Source organism: Falco punctatus, assembly GCF_963210335.1.
Source record: "Falco punctatus genome assembly, chromosome: 2".
In the NCBI taxonomy this organism is placed as follows: domain Eukaryota; kingdom Metazoa; phylum Chordata; class Aves; order Falconiformes; family Falconidae; genus Falco; species Falco punctatus.
Window position 1 is genome coordinate 26,308,734 of NC_137581.1, and position 17,165 is coordinate 26,325,898.

Below are 17,165 nucleotides of genomic sequence, written 5' to 3' on the forward strand. Positions count from 1 at the left end.
ACCAGCCCAACATTACTGTGGTTCATCAACCGAGGTTCTCCCAGTGCCTCAGAGAATAGAAGTTGCAAAGGTTAAAATCATCCGTATAAAATCTAATTGGAAACAAACATGCAATATGTGTAGGTCACATATTTGAGCTTAGCAGTGCTCGTTGTGGAGTTCCATTTAACACTTGCACAGATATGTTTTTACTAACTCTCATTTCCATATGGTCTGCAAATTCCCTCCATGTACAGTACATTACGATATTCTAGCTTTTAGGTGAAAATGTTACAGGCAAGTGTAATCTGATCTCTATCCAAAAGAAAAGTTATATCCTTTTTTTGTCAAGCACAGATGGATAAAAGTATTTTCACTACAGCTATTCTTGGAGTGTCCTGAACTGTAACAATAGGTCCAAGATTGAAACATAGTCACATACAATGCTTTCCCTTCTCCTTAGTGAGATACCAAACAAACATTACCAGTGCTTTTCATTTTCCTATATCACTAGCTGGGTAGAAGCTCAGCCAGGTAGTCCTTCTCCAAAAGAGCTCATACAGATTCTTTGGCATACATTTGATATGTTTCTGGTACATGCACAATTCAAATCAGATGAAAAAGAAAATGTTTTTGTGCTGATAGGAGCAGAATTCATTTCTCTTCATTAACTCACCACATGGCCCTATGAAAATATTCAGTAGAAGTGGTGAAGGACTAGCTTTGTATGCTATTTGACAGGAGGCTTCTTGAAACAATTGAAAAATTGCCCAAAACATTCCTCTGGAAACCACAGATAGAACTTGGATGCTAAATGACACTGCATTAAAAGCTCCCAAAGACCACAAGTGTGGCATCACTGTAGCATCCACCAGTACTGGCACAATTAGTTTCCGATTTGCTTAAACAATACTCTTTTGTATTAGTTAAAACAGGACAACCATTTTCCTAAGACACCGTAGTAATCTGGAAATCCTTTATACTTTCTGGGGAAAAAAAGTAATTTTTGGTGCTTAGCATGACCCTTGGTTTTCTCTTAGAAACTTCTCAGAACCTTTGTATTATTGTTGTGCTCAGGAGCACAGATGCTGTAAAGCAGAGATTGCATGCTCTTGCAGAACTTTTATTTTCCTGTTCATACTATCTTTTATCTCACTCTGCCACATGCTAAATGTTTTTGTTTGTGTGTCCAGGCATGCTTTCTTTCAACTAATCAGACTTTTTGGTAATTGCCTACTAGTGTGTAGCACAGCATGTAGCCAACATTCTGAACTAAATAAATGAATAAATATTACAAGTAAGAGAGAAAAGGAATTAAAAAAATTAATGTTAAGTAAAACCTGAAGCTATTCATAGAAATTTTATATAATCCACTTTTTGATCCTACTTTGATATTTTTATTAACAGTTTTTATTATGGTACAGAATTGTTCCTGGCAAAGCTAACTGCTTAGACAGAGATACAGAAAATGAGAAGCAAGGGCATTCCACTGGAGAGAGATGTTGAATCATTTTGTGGAATAACCGAAACTCAAGAAAAAGCCAGATTTCAGCACAGCCAAATGCTGAGTCTAATCTCTAGGAACAAAGAATATAAACTGTACATAGAGGGTAGGAGATATTGGATGAAGCCACACAAAGAATTTAGGGATTTTTATAATAATTAGTATACTCTGGGCTTTCAGCTCAGTGCTGAGGGAACAAAGGCTTGTCCAATATTGGATGCCTAGGAAGAATAAATGAGGAGGTGATTTCATTTCTGTGCACAACTTCAGTGAAACTCCTACCATCTGGTTCTATAGTCAGCACTTCAAGAATGATACGCACACACTGCAGAGGGAACAAAAGAGCAGGACACAAGAGCGATTGATGGATGGGAGATAAATGCCATGAAGTACAATGTAAGGAGCTTGATCTGCTCCATGTACCAAAGAGAAGAGATAAAAAGAAGTTAGATACTACAGGATGTCTTAGCCTTTCTACCAGCAGAATGCCTAATGAGAGTAAATAACATTGGGAAACTTTACTAGGGCTTACCATCAAGTACTGTGATTGATGCTACTTGTAGTCTTTATGACTGTTTTACACATTCTTTCTAAATATAGTCTTAAATCCAGCTTCTCAGGAGGAAAAATGTCATGTATTTGCTGAATAGGTTTGGAGCTTCTTTGTGGCTTTGGAGCCTGTGAATACTCACTTCCTCTGTACCATACCCTGCAAGGTGTGATAGTCTGCATTAACCTTAATTTGCTCTAACGTTGCCATTGCTGCATTTGTTCACATGGCCATAGACAGATGTACTTTAGCATCAACTAGCCACCTGCAGGGATCAGTAAAAAAAGCATGTTTTCCCTTGTTCTGCAGTTGACAATATATCATCTTCCCTTAAGGCATCAAAGATGGTCAGTGTTCAAAGTCACCGAAGCCTAAGTCAAATAAGCCTTTCTTCTGATTTTTTATGTGTGTTTGTGTGTATATGTTTATATATATAAACTGCGTTTCATTTTTTATTTAAGAAGTTCTTTAATCATTACCTTGAAGCTCATTTCAGTGTGAGACATTTTCTCCTTTCTCTGCATAATGAAGTTTGTCTATTCAGGCAAGCCTCATGCCAGCTATAATTTGGTCCCAGATTTCAGAGAGTCCTTGCAAGTGTATGAGTGCATAGCCCTACATATACTTTAATGTGATTTCTTGAGGATGTGAGACTTATGTAATCACACTGGCTGAGAAGGATCAGCCTTTTACTCCCTTCATAACTTTTCAACATGTTGGCCAGTTTCAACCAATTCAACAGAGGATGCTTAAATGATGCTATTTTTACACAATATTCATGAATATAGGTATCTGCTTCAAGAAAAGATACCCTATAATTTCTTGGCTGAGGCAGTAGTTATATGTGTATTTCTTAATCAGCTTCAATATTTGCTCTGCACTGTCATTTGTGGTATGTCGTCATTGTGCAGTGAATAAATGGAAGACTGAAAAGTAACTAAAAAAATCTCTTCTGGTTCGTTTGCAGCTGTGTAACATACTGTGTTGGTACAATACTATGGATATTGCAGCATGAGGAACAGGAAAGAAATTGATAAAGCAGGACTGAGAGAGAGAGAATGAATTTAACCCTATTAGACATCAGAGAATCCCTGTTAGAAATCGAGTTGAATGTTAAAAATGTTTCTGCGGGGAGGTCAGGCTAGTGTCATTTGCAGCATATGTCTCACAGGGTGTGATCACACTGGGCAGTCAGAATCAGGATTCTTATGGATTGTTTGGTTTGTACTGGGGCAGGAGCTCTGTATTGGTTTTCAAGGCTAAGGAGTGCATAATGTATTTCTCCTCTGCCGTGCCACCTCTCACTCCTTTCTTTCCATGTGCCCTAGGTGTCTCGGTGTACTTCTATGTTTAGTAAGTGGTGATGCTGCAGGCTCAGCACAGTGCAGTTAAAGCCAGTGAATTGCCTGACCCTATCCTCTGGAAGACAGACTTCCTTAATTTGTAGCAGTAGGATTCCTGTTCATAGATTTCTTTTTATCTCTTGCTGTAAACACTTGCGAAAAGATCCCAATGAAATTGCATTACTGTCCAAACACAAGCCCCGTTTAGATAGTGAAGTTGAAACAATGAGTTACAGATAATGCTTTACTTCAGTTAGTTTAAAAACATTCATCATCACTAACAATACATTGAATAACTTTATATTGTTACAAGATTTGAGCGTTGATTTGCATTGTGAGGATGTTTCTTATATATTTTCCTTTATTACTTTAGAATTTCTGCAAGTAATTTGCAAGGTTTGGGTTTTACCATGAAGAAAACAATAGGTAATTTTGAATGAGGGCACAAAACCCTTTGAAATCCTCCAGTGGATAGAATTTAAAATGCTGGTGGTGATTGAAATCCTGACTGCACATGTAATCCCTTCATATACAGGGGAGGGGAAAAAAATCACGAATTTCAAACTGCTATTTATAGGCTTGTAAGAAATCTGTTGTAAGACATTCTCTATGATTAGCTCTTAGTGTCTTACTGAAAGGCTCCACAGTATGGTCATGTTTCTGCAAACACTTTGCGACTGAAAGTGTTTCTTACTAGAACACATCGATGAGTCAAATACACATGGAGACAGAAAACACCACCCTTTTTCCAGAAATGTATATGGTAGGAACAAATAAATGATGAAGGGTGAAATGGATATTCAAATCTGCCTCTATTTATACATCCTCCAGCGGAATCGAGGTTCAAAGCTTTGCAACTTCCACATTGTTTTTCTGAATATGCTACTAGTGACAAGACAGATCCCAATACTAGCATTCAGAGGAGGAACTGAAGAGCAGGTGCTACAGCAGAAGTCTATTATTTATGCACAGTGAAATCTTCAAACTGTAATGATCCCCACACCAGTTAAAGAACATTTTCCTTCATATAATATTCCTTTACGATGCCTTTAAAGGGATATCATAACAAACACACAAAAGTGAAGAAGATACACATTCATTCCATTTTGAAGATTTAACTCTTAAATTACTGAAGTTCCTGTGTGCAGAAGTATGTTCTGAACAGATGTTTAACATGGCAGGAAACAACATAGATCAGAGATCCAGATAGCAACTAGGAAATGCATAGCATCTGGCACCTTTTTGAAAGTAAACCTGCCAATAATTAATTAAACATATGAGCCACTCTATCCCTGTCTAATGAATTGGACACTTACTAAGATGTATTAGACTGTGTAACAGAGGTTAACTGCTCATGCCCTCTCCTTTGTCTTTGGCTTGTGGTCCAGAGTAACTTAAGGGTAGAAATTGTTGGCACTCAGATTATACGTCCTTGATTGTATTATCATTGTTACGTTAATTAATAATCAAGATATATGTACTGTCAAAAATGTATGGCGTTTTCATTAGGCAGAAATTGGGTGTTCTCATTAGGCAGAAATCTGTTGCTTTGCTAATAAAGAAAAAAATGACTGAAAATGTGAGACTAATTGTAAAGTTTAGAATCAACTACATATACTCAACAGAAGGGGTTAAGAGAGTGCAGCAGTAAAAAAAAACACAACCATGCCCTCAGGAAAAGAAAAGCTGGTAGCAGTGTAAAGTGGTCAGGCTTGCTGCAAAGAAGGTCTGAAAATTATCCTTGAAAATACAGAAGCTACTAATATTTGAAGTTACTAAATTACTGTTTAAAGTGCTACTGTAAAAATTATATTATTAGAAACCAAACAATAACAGTTGTTGTTCTTTTAAAGCACAGAAATAAATGCATAAAATACTAGAGCTTTTAAAAAATGAGAAAGGGAGGTTTTTGTGGTCCTTGGGTCCCACTTACCTCCAGCAGTACTGGGTACTTTCTCACAAGTTTCTTTTCCAAGCTAGTAGCCTGTATTCTAGTTGCAAGCCGTAAAGCCTAGAAAGGGCTGGTCTTTTCCCCTTAAAACTCTAGAAGAATAACCTCCCTGATGAATTCATACTCCTCCTTTGTCCTAATACCATGTAGGTCAGATGTCCACCTGTCTGCCTTCTCATTCTAACTTCCAGCTTTCATGGAAAATAATTTTCTTTTTTTCCCTTTTTTCCCCCCAGTAAATTTGGCTCCTACTACAAAAAGAATAGCAAGAGACCTCTTTAATGTTATTTCAAGGAAATATTTTTAAAAAGATTCTTGAGAAAGTTCTTAACATGTACAGGCACTGCTGTCACATAGCCTGTAGGTGGACTCATTATATCAGGTATACAGCAGTGCAGCATAGTAACACTGGACTAAGTTGTGCAATTACTTTATTATTTTTTTTAGAACAGCCACCTTCTTGCCCTTTATTATTTTCTCCTCTACTGTCCAGGTCCAAAGAAAAACGAGGTGGTATGCCAAAAAGGTATTCAGTATCTACAGGATGTTCATGCTGTGACTGAAGCTCCCCACAGGCAGAGGTTCTCTGGTTCTTATTCCACTTAATTCATCATTCAGAACTCAGCAGGGGATTCTGCCTGATTTTGGACTTGAAACAGTTAGGCAGGTATTTGCCCCACCCTTTGTCCTCTAAAGGCTTAAAAATGGAATCAATCTACTTTATTATCCCAGCAGTATTTTCCAGAGAACTACCTAGCTCTGATAAACTATAGGGTACAAGTAACATCTCTGTATCAGTTTTTGCCTGAAAAGATGTAATTCTCATGAGGAAGTCTAATAATCCTTTTCCATGTAGCCCATGTCCAGGTTCTTTACAAAACTAACTGCATTCTGGCTGGTCACAGTTGCTCCTTCTATACTCCTTAACGCTGTGTGTACTGATCACCTGTTTTGTGACCCAGGCTGAAACGTTTTAATCAGTGACCAATTTTACAAAACTGCCTTACTTGCCCTGATGATTCAAAGGCACTTCTACAGTTCATCCTATTGGATATGGATGTGCTTGTTTCCATGCCTTCAAGGCATAAACATAGAATATTCCACAAAAATTCTTGAATCATTTAACATGACAAACTACTACACTTGAATCTTAAAAATATACCTATATATAGAGCCCTTCATTTTTCATAGAAATAAATGTTAACGATATCATAAGCATTAATAGAACCATCAAACTTGATTTATCTAGATGTTAACAGACTCCCTACAGACTTGGGATTATTTTTGCAAGAACTAAGACAATACATCTTCACTGCGTTCAGTGTAATGCTATGTTTAAGATTTAAGTCCCCCAAAAAACACAAACCTGCTAAACATATATTGACTTATATCATGTCTTATTTTTGTCTGTTGGTATGTGGAATTTTATGATCCAATCTTTTTATACTAACAGTGATGTTGTCTGTGGAGATTTTCTTGCAATGGGAAACCCTCATGCTGAAAGAACTTGTCAGACAACAGAGACAGTTTTGATATGTCAAATTAAGATGGCAAAGTGATGTCAAAGCAGGTCTAGGGAGAGCCCATAACAATGTTACTGTCAAGTAAATAAAGAAAACTGAAACACAAGAAATACAAGTTATTTCAAGAGATCTATGACTGTGGTACAGTTCTGTGTTTTGAGAGACACTGTTTTAGAATGATTACCATTTGTCAGTAGGGCTTCAGGATAGGAGCAAGATCTGGTGGCTGCCAACCAAGGTCAGCAAAGTTCAGTGTGGAAATGGAGATATTTTTTTCTTTGTTATCAAAATCTCAGAAAGAATTACCATTTAAACAAAGTATTAGTTCACCAACAGTTTGCTCAAGTAGATACAAAAATTAGCTGGTGGGTTATGCTACACAGGAGATCACACCTATTTAAAATAATGGTCATCTTAGGCTTGGAAATTTAGGAAATTTAGGAAATTGGAAATTTAGCTACATGAGTTCAGTGAGGTTTTGATATACTCCCTATTTGTAGCTTCACTGGTTCACTCACTGATATCTCAGTATGGCCCCAAGGTTGCCAAAGAGAAGAAATATAAGAAAATAAGGACCAGTAAAGAATAAGTGGTTTTACTGCTGTGCAGTTTATCCTTTTCTCAACTTCCTTTTTTGTTGTTCACCATACACGCATTTCAGTTATGTCACGCCATGATGATTCCCCCCTAGTAGTAGGAAGGAATGTAACAAAGAACTAGAAGGTAGTACTAGAAAGAAGGAAACAAAAGGCAACTCTTATGTTTTATAAAAAGAGGGAAGAAACAAAAAAGAAATAAGCACAGAAAATAGGGCATCAAATAGGAATAAGTTATAGACTGAAACTAAGGAAAAGTTGATAAATTTCAGGAAAAAAATAAAACCTCATACCTAATGAAGAAATAACATCAAGTAATGCATTTTCAGGGAAAGTGTGATATGCTACATACTGCCATTTGGGGTCATAGTGATGATCCCTCCTGTCCAGGAGGTCACTTTTGACAGCTTTAGATAGAATTGGAAAAGATTCTTAAGATGAAGAGAAAGCATTTTTTACTAAAATGTAAAAAAAAAAAAAAAAAATAATGAAAAGAAAAAGAGAAACCATAGGTTTACTAAAGGTATAAACATTTGCTTGTGTTGGTAAGTGAAATTAGTATTCTGATTTCTGTTTGTATACTTTTTTGAAAACAATGTACTGTTGAGGTAATTCTTCCCATATTAATTTCCTGTAACACAGATCTGAGAGGACGTGAAGGACTGAGAAAAAAGAAAAGGAGGTGTAGATGTTTCTTCATTTAAATAAGAACACTGTGAGGGATCTGTAGAACACAAAATCTCAGAAGAGTTGGTTTTTCCCAGATGTATTTAATATGTGAAAACTTCTTTGTTATTGGGTGTTTTCATTTAGTAGTTTTTCTACAAATTGAATCACAAAAAAAGCAACTTGATCAGGAAAGGAATGGCATCTTGAGAAAATGCCACACCAAAACTTGAAACACATTTTAAATTTTCATTTTAAATTAATTTGTAAATATTTTTTTCCATTAATATTTTTTCTTACTACATCCATTGAAATAAAATATCTAGGGCAGCAGCTGTGGCAAAAATTTAGCTACGACTTTGAGCCATATTATAGGATAAAGGGGAAAATAAGATGACTTTCAGGATCATATTTTAATATTCGTAGTGGACTGTTTGGTGTTTGGAAAATTATTTGAATGGTTTTCATTGAGATTCTTTCTAGATAAATAAGAGATTTGGATTTTCCAGAACTCTAAGCGTAGTGTATTTCCACTGAGATAAAATGTTTATAAGTTACTCAAGCCTACCTGAAGCTGAAGTAGATTTTAACAGAAAAGCAATAGCTAAATTTTAGAGACATTTTCAAGATCAGAGATGTTTTTATTTGATCAGCTGCAGTGCAGTGTGATCACCAGTTCAGTTGTTTTGATCCATTGTCTAGAAGGGTGCTTTAGAAGAGAAGGAAACACATTTCGTTTCCAAAATAAATTCTAGTATATAAGTATCATCCTTCCGAAAAAAAAATAAAATCTGTTTCAGTTAAATTTAGCAGGGAATTGTTTTCTTAATAATTAACATTTGTGTTGTATTCTTTTATGTGAAAAGAGTAATTTTGTGTTATTAATGCTAACTAGAACAAGTTCCCAACAGATACATGATCAACTGATATAAATTTTAGATCTGTTCTGGTATCACAGTTAAATAGGCATCACTACCTCACAACAAATTAAAGAGATCCCTCCAAAGAGATCCTATTTTAAAAGAAGGATAGAGAAACACAAATGCACATATTGAGTAAACTCCAATGGACCATTGGCCAAGAAAGAAATTACCACAAGTGCTAAATGAAAAACTGGATCAGTTTTTAAAATCTTCAGTGAGATATGGAATGAAACAGTGGTAGTGGATTTTATTTTATAGATTGAGTAGTCTCCTTCTCATTTGATGAACAAGAATTTGTGCATCCCATTAGCACTAATGGAAAATTAACAAAAATTCTATACATCGATATAAGACTAGACTCTTTACAGTAATGTAACACCAGCATCAGTTTGTCAATATCATTACAGCTCATGACATCATAGTACTAAAGTCTGTAATTTTAAAAAGTAAATCATTGATATGTAGTAATAAATCCCCTCTCTGTGGGTATGCTTTCAAGTGTTTTTGCCATTCGGTGATTCCATCTGGATATTTTATAGCGTCATTTAGATTCCTTTTTAATAACTGCAGTGTGAAGAAGTATAGGTTTTCTTACTTTACATAAAATAACTCAAGAAACTGTTACATAACATTAATATTCTTTTAAATGTCCTAGTATTAAGGCCCATTTTATTTTACAAATTTGACTAAAGGGGCAGAATCATTTATGTTGGGATTGAACAGATTAAAATCTATTTTTTTGTGTTGACCTACCAATGTTTACAGTGTTTATCTTAAGATATGAGTTCTGAAGATTTCTGATAATATTTAAAAGTTATTTCATTTGATAACCTGGATGATACCTTTCCTAGATTTTCGAGCACCAGATAAAAAGAATATTGCATATATTGTACAGTGTCTTTCACCATAACAAAAAATCCTATAAGAAGTATGACTGTCTTGATCAACTCCAAAAGCACTGAGTCAAATTCATATTCATTATGTTTTTCTGTGTCACTCTTCTGTTCTGATCTACCCATACAAAGGATGGTCTGGAGTACTAATACAGCCGTCCTTCATGGTCCCTAGAGTTGGTGGTGATGTTGTGTTCTGCCAGTCAAGGCTGCTGAAGGGAATTGTTAAATCCATAACCCTGACTTTGTTATTTTACTGACTTACATTCTTTAGAATAGTGATTCCTTTCATCTAGTAAAAGTAAAGATGTAATTATTCTGCAACATGGCTATGATTTCCATCTGCAGACTTTCTGCAATTCCTGAATATTTGCCAGCTTTTTCTTTTCATAAATTAAGACCATTAGTGTAATTTAATTGTCTACAAAATATATGACATATGTATGGTTCTAAAACCAATTCTGAGTGTAATCTTGTAAAACATTACATTCTGGTTAATACACATCTTGCTTTCTTTTTTTTTTCCCCGCTAATAATTACCTTACTTGGAATAAGAACATCTGTCTTTTCAGTTAATAGTTTTGCATACTTAGCATTTACTTCCTAACTTTTCACCTGTCTTTGTATTTTCCCTCCATACTCTCTCTTTTCATACCTGTCGTGAACTCACCAACAACTTGATGATTGATTAAAAACATCAGTTTTAATCTAGGTTTCTCTGAATGACAACATATGGCAGAGAGGCAATAATGTAAATTTCAACTATCCAAGTAATTTTAATTAATGGTCAAAAATGAAATCCTAAGTTTATTTCTTTGATTCTAAATTGGATTTAGCAAAACATTTCAAGAAAACATTCACCATAAGATTTTGATGGCAGAAGAAAGACATTTTGCAAGAAAAATAAACTGAAAGGAAAACTTGTATTTCCAACCAAAATATCACTATCTCTTTTTTCCTGGTACTGTCACAGCCAAAATATGCTTTAGTTTCTGTCATCAGCATGAACTGTCTTTGAAACTTTGTTTAGCCATTACTAACAAATGTTGAACAGAGTAGAAGGGAATAGTCTATTAAAAATGAAGACACAATTTGTGAGTGGTAATTACCCGCGGAAGAGTCCTCCTCTGTCTATTGGCACAGAAGTGAGTGAGGATTATGGGAAGAGTAATTATAATTAATAACTTGAAACAATGCAATTTTATTTAAATTACATGGAAGACTGTATGAGTAGGAAATAGAAAATAGCTGACCTAACAAAAATAGAAGTTAAAAAGGAGAATTCTAGTATTTTCTGATTTTTCTTTTGTCTAACTTAGGACCTAATGCTCATTTCCAGGTACATTGTATGCACTTTTCATATGTTAATAAAATAATGCATATAATAGCATGTCTTTATTTTGTCATAAGCACTTTTTACTATACAAAGCTCCTGTAGTTTTGATGACATGCTGTAAAGGAGTAATAAAGGCCAAGTTTTCTCTGTAAACTGAGTTAAATGGATTAAAGTTTCTGAAGCTTTTTATTTAGCCATACCTGAGACTTTCATATAAGTAGATGCTGTAACTGAGTGAAAGATTTCTGCAGCCTGTAAAGTATAGTTAATTGAATCTTTTTTCTAAGTTGAACACAAGATATAAAAACATATAACTTTTGGGTTTGCTAATATTACAATTGATTCCAGTTCCAATAAGGGTTTAAGTTGACACAAAGTAAAATCATTGAAAGAAAATGCAGGCAAACCTTGATAAAGACCAGATGAAATTGTGGTGGTATTCAGTTAGACTCGTACACACATTGTATTAATAATAATAAAAGGAAGTTCAAAACCATGATCTTATTTCATAAGGATTTTTTTAAAATTGATTTTATCAGCCTACGTTATATTTCTTCAAAATAGAAATTCACACTGACTAGTTCAGCATGGCAGCTTCGAGGTTTTGAACCCATGACTTCATTAATGCCACAGGCATGACTAAAATAGTATAGTTGAAATTAATCTTTTTTTAGACATTAATAAGTCATAGTGAAAAGAAATAATTAGCATATCTTTGGGCCAACAGAAGAACTCTGAAAAAGTAGTCAAGTAAACCAGAGCATTTTGAGATAATTGCCAGGCATACATCATTTATTCCAGATTAGCTAAGGTCATGCACTTGATGCTCCCAGTTTTTGCATCCATATATGTGGTCATTGTTGCTATTAAATTGCTGAATTTTGATGGCTATATTTAATGGACTGAGAATAGACCATGAAGGAAAGTACTAAGAACAGCAAATATAAAAAGCACGTACTCCATCCAGTTAAACAGTGACCTTTTTAACCTTGCTGTATGCAGGAAATATCCACTTGTATTTTAGTAATTACATTAGCTTCTTTAAAGGCATTTGATACAGATGGTATAGGAAGAACTTATCTGCAGCCGAAGAATGCAGGCAACAGTTTTAGTTTGAATTGCAAATACTTTTTCTCATTGGAGTTAAGTGGGGGAGAAAGAACTGAAAATAGATTTCTGTGCGCTCCTCATTCAGAGAAGCCATTATTTTTCAAAGCTTGTTATCATTTTTGTTTCTCATTATGGTAAAACTAATAAATTGCACACTCTCAAAATCTCTGTCAAATCCTGCGAAATGGTAAAGAGGAAGAATAAGCAGTTGTTAGTGCATTTGGGACTTAGGAAATTGATCTTTATTCTGATTCATGTTACAAATTGTATTTTTGATTTTATGAAGGTACCTCAACCAGTTTGTGTCTTCTCTTCTGTCTGTAAAAGGGGAGCAGAACATTTTCCTCCTCCTTTTTTATTTTTGTCTCTTAAAATATATACTGTCTGCTGGAGGAAATTATTTTAGTGTCTGTACCATGCCAAGAGCAGTGAGGCAATTCACGCAAGTTGGACTTAGAACAGTTAGAACAGAGGATAGTGCAGATTTAAAAACCAAAAGGTATTAAAATTATCTTTCTTCTGCTCTATGTAGGGTAAGTTAAACAGGATGGGGATGGTGATTTTTCCTTAACTTACTCCTACAGCATCTGATTATGTGGGATCTTCATAAACCAGAGATTGCATTCTGACAATTTTTCCTAATGGGCAGAAATGGATCTGTCTTCCACTCAGTCTGATCTGGTTTTATAATTCTCTACTATGGACTCCACAACAGCTCTGGCAGTAAACTCTGAAGATTAACTGTGTTTTGTGTAATAGGAAAAAAATTGTTATTTATTTGAAATTTTAACTGCTTAATCAGAAATAAACAAAAATAGGAAGAAGCAGGAGGGACACAAAGATAGAGCCCTTGACAGCTAGGAAGGAGGAAATTGAGCATGTAATGGAGGGCACACACTTTCCCTCATGATTTGAGTGCAAGGAGTCCCTGAAGTGGGAACAGGAGTCTGATAAGCAAGAAGCTTACAATGCTTATGGTGGCCCTGCTATGAATCTTTCACATTTCTGTATTCTGCTTTACTTCAAGGAATGTATGGTATGAATACTTAAAGGTCAATAGAAAGTATTTGTTTCTATTTCCTTCTTCCTACCCACCAAGATGCATGGGATTCCCCGTTTTCTGTCATGGCTCCTCCTATTTTTGCTTATTTGTAATCAGAGTGCTGCACACTTGATTTCTGTAGACTGAGCTCTCTGCGAAGTTGTATTCCTTGCATCCATCTTTGATGCCATGAAATTCTTTTATGAAGCTTTCCTATCTCCCTCTATATTTTAACATATGAAAAGTGCTGCTTTCCCTAAGATAGTTATTTGTTTCTTTTTGACATGAAAACCAGCCTCCTAGAATGCCAAGTTTTAAATACTGCTGGCTACGAGAGGTGTTAGTGGCTATTAATATGGGTTGTTTCGTCAGCGGGGAATTACAGAGCTGGCTGCAACTAATGGGTGTGCTGATGTGCTAACCAGATGTCAGTCCTGTATCCTCTTTCTTTTTCTGAATTTCACCAAAATCAGTCCAGTTCTCCTATCTGATGCTAGAATGCTACATCCAAACTTGCAGTTGATTAGATGTGATGTACAAAAATTATCAAGTGATGTCCGGACAAACAGAGAAAATATATCCATTTTAGGTGACATGACCTCTTTACTCAAGCCCATAGAATCATCAGGCTATTAAAAAGTTAGATATAGTACACAAAAAATCTTATTATTTTTCATACTGATCATCATTGTTACCTGGATGACAATTATGAGTACTTATCCCAGCTTTGTGCCATTTTAGATACATTTGTTTTGGTCCATGCGCCAAACTTTTTTTTCATATTGTTTGAAGGTACACAGGCAGCATAAGTATCACCAACTGTTTTTGAAAGTTATGAACTTCTACTTTAATGAATTAAGCCAGGAAATAGTCATTGTGTGTTTCTCTTCAAAATGTATATTTTGCATCGACTTTTCTCTTCTTTTTGGAAAGTTGGTGAAGATACAAAGAAATTACTGTTGATGCATAAACTTTTCTTATGTAATTTAATTGGTTTATTTTCCATAACTGTGTATGGTGCTTATTCTGGACACGTTCATTCTTTTGATGAAAAATCAGAAGGTACAGACATGTACAGATTTAGAAGACTGTAGCATGGGAATGTTTCTAGGAGCATTATTTTTCCTTGATCATGTTTTAATACACCTGGGGTCTGATTTTGAAAGATGGTGAGTGTATTAACAGAAAAGATATGGTTTTTAGTTTTACAGAATATGTGGTGGACTCATAATAAACCAGAGAACGTTCTATGATAAAATATTTGACGTCTCTGTGCTACCTGACATCTCTGTGCTACCTGCATTGGCTTAACTGTAAAGTTCCGTCTTCTGTTTGGATTTTCTTTGTCAGCTTTCAGAAAGTGGAGGTAGCCTGCAGGTGATAAGTATCCCATTAATCTTTCTGCTCCTCTAGCACTTGAGCATGAGAATAGCTGATCAATTACAGCAATTGTCTCCCTAAATGAGCTTTGCACATCTGCCTCTTATTTCATTAGTTAACTGTCTGCCCATATATCTGATAGACTGGAATCCTAGTGGCTTCTTACAGCTTGTTCTGTGTTAGTATACAATAAGGATGGGGTTGTTAGCAAAATGGGCACAAAAGGGTATTTATCTGCTACCCACAATAAATATATGTGCTATTGTGTAGGAGTGCTTTTGTCTCTAATCGCTGTTTGTAGGAACCTACTTAAAGCACATCAGTTTGCTTTTCAGCTTCCTATTTAGTCCTTAGTTGTAAGTCTTAGATGTGTGAATTTATCATTTTTATAGTACAAACAAAGTGTTTCCATGCCTTAAACCTTCATATCAACGTCTGTATGATTTTAGGTAACAGAAACTACCATATATGAAGTTAACAGTAGAAGTGTAATTTCTCCTTGTCTCTGTACGATGCATCTTTTAAATACTTAGATATTATACCCTTCTCTCAGAAAGTGAATTTGCATTTCCAAAGCTGCAAACCAGTATCTACATTGGTGGTACCGATCATTTAAATGAAGTACAAACAATAAGTAACAGTTAGGCTGCATAATTCAAGGTTTGTTTTAAGAAACACGGTCTACAAATTATGGGTTTTAATTTTAATAAAGAGAAGATTTCACATGAATGCCTCTTTCATTCACACTCAAGCTTTCAAATACAGGAAAATCAATTACCAGATGAATTAAAATAATTTCTAAGCAGAGGCCTTATGCTCTACTTGATAACATCTGAATGTTTATTCCTAAGAATTTACAGGATTTAATATTCAAAGATTATTTTCTTATGTTTATCATATAGTAAATTGCTTTGGATGGTATAGATAGGTATTTATTTATTTAGCTAAATACTGAACTAAGCTAAAGACTTAATCTTTAACCAAACCAAAAAGACTTAATCAAAACACATTCTGTCCTGAACCTGGTATAGATTATTCCAGGTGATTCTTTGTTGCTCTCTGAACATTTAAGTATGTTTGAATCTGAAATTCTTAGATATTTGTGCTTGAAAGTTGTTTTAGTGTATTTGAGTGACAAAAAATACATTACAAATATTTTATGGAATTTCTGAAACCATGAATCTATAATAACTAAATATCACCAATCTTTTAAATTCATTTTTGACTATTTATTGCAGGTCTGGTTTGTATGAAGTCAAGTACTTCAGTGGTTGAACTTGTTATGCTGCTTTGTTCACAGGTAAGACATTCTCTGGTATTATTGTATTAGTTTCTTTGCATAGTGCCGCATTACTGCCAGCCTAAGAATTCTATCTTGCCGATTGTTTCTTCCATTTCGTTATAAGAAAATACAAATTAAACTCTCCTGGTAGCATGTAAATTGCAGATATTTTTTTATATATATTGTATAGTTTGTCTATATTCATGTGGTATACAAGGTATATTTGCATTCATTTTGTAGAAGATATGGATGTACTTTATGCACTTTTTCTGTGTATGAACTCACTTTAAAGCCAGTTCCTATTTAGAATTATGTAAATAGGATACTGTTGTCATAATTTAATGTTGAAATCTGCCTTTGAGTTAGTAACTTTTAAAACCTTATTTTGTGGTGACTTTATTACTTTTGATATACATGACAACTTACTGGATATTTTGTGTAGCTTTCAGTATATAAAATTATTAGATAGTACTCAAGGACTGGCAGCAGATTATTTCTATTTTAAAAATGCTATAGTTAATTATTGGGGTTTTAGCATATCAGTAATGGGTTTCTCAGAAATCTGAATGAGTTAACATTTTGAGTTGCTTTCACAAGTAAAATACTCAAAACTAAAATAATTCCTCATATTTTTTGGGTTGTTTATATATCAATTTTAATTTTATTTGTTTTGACAGAAGTGTTATTGGCTAATTTCATATATGTAGCCTTTTACTTTAAGCTCCCAGTAATAAGTTATCAACAAATATTTTAGAATTTTGCTCATTTTGTAAAATACAAGAAAAATATGCTGGCCTAACAGATCCAAATAACTTCACAAGTTTTTACACTTCTCTAAAGACTTATTAACAGCATTTCATTTACCAAGTCCCCCACAGATTTACAATACCAGTTAAACTCAAACCAAGTTAGTATATAAAATGCCCAGGTTAACTTGTTATATTAGTATCAAGGAAATTACTTGTTTGTAGCTTTACTTGAGCATTCACTGCTGTACGTTGAGAACATGCACCAAAAATGTACTGAAAACAAATGAGTTTCTAGGGGTAATCGAAATCAAGATCTACTTTTCAGGAATCTATCTGAA

The 17,165-nt window shown here is 34.6% G+C and overlaps 2 protein-coding genes across 7 annotated transcripts in view; one reads left to right on the forward strand and one right to left on the reverse strand.

Annotated features, from left to right (window-relative positions):
• Window positions 1-17,165, forward strand: part of NBEA (neurobeachin) — a 534,050-nt gene that overhangs the window by 256,825 nt on the left and 260,060 nt on the right. For all 6 annotated transcript variants that reach the window (XM_080377534.1, XM_080377536.1, XM_080377535.1 and 3 more), the window contains one exon: window positions 16,035-16,096. In XM_080377534.1, coding sequence (XP_080233660.1) covers window positions 16,035-16,096 — 62 coding nt within the window. The remainder of the gene's footprint in view (window positions 1-16,034; window positions 16,097-17,165) is intronic.
• The window catches only part of LOC308059739 (uncharacterized protein), a gene marked incomplete at its 3' end in the record, with an annotated part of 81,223 nt that overhangs the window by 52,131 nt on the left and 11,927 nt on the right, over window positions 1-17,165 (reverse strand). The gene's annotated exons all lie outside the window — the stretch shown is intronic.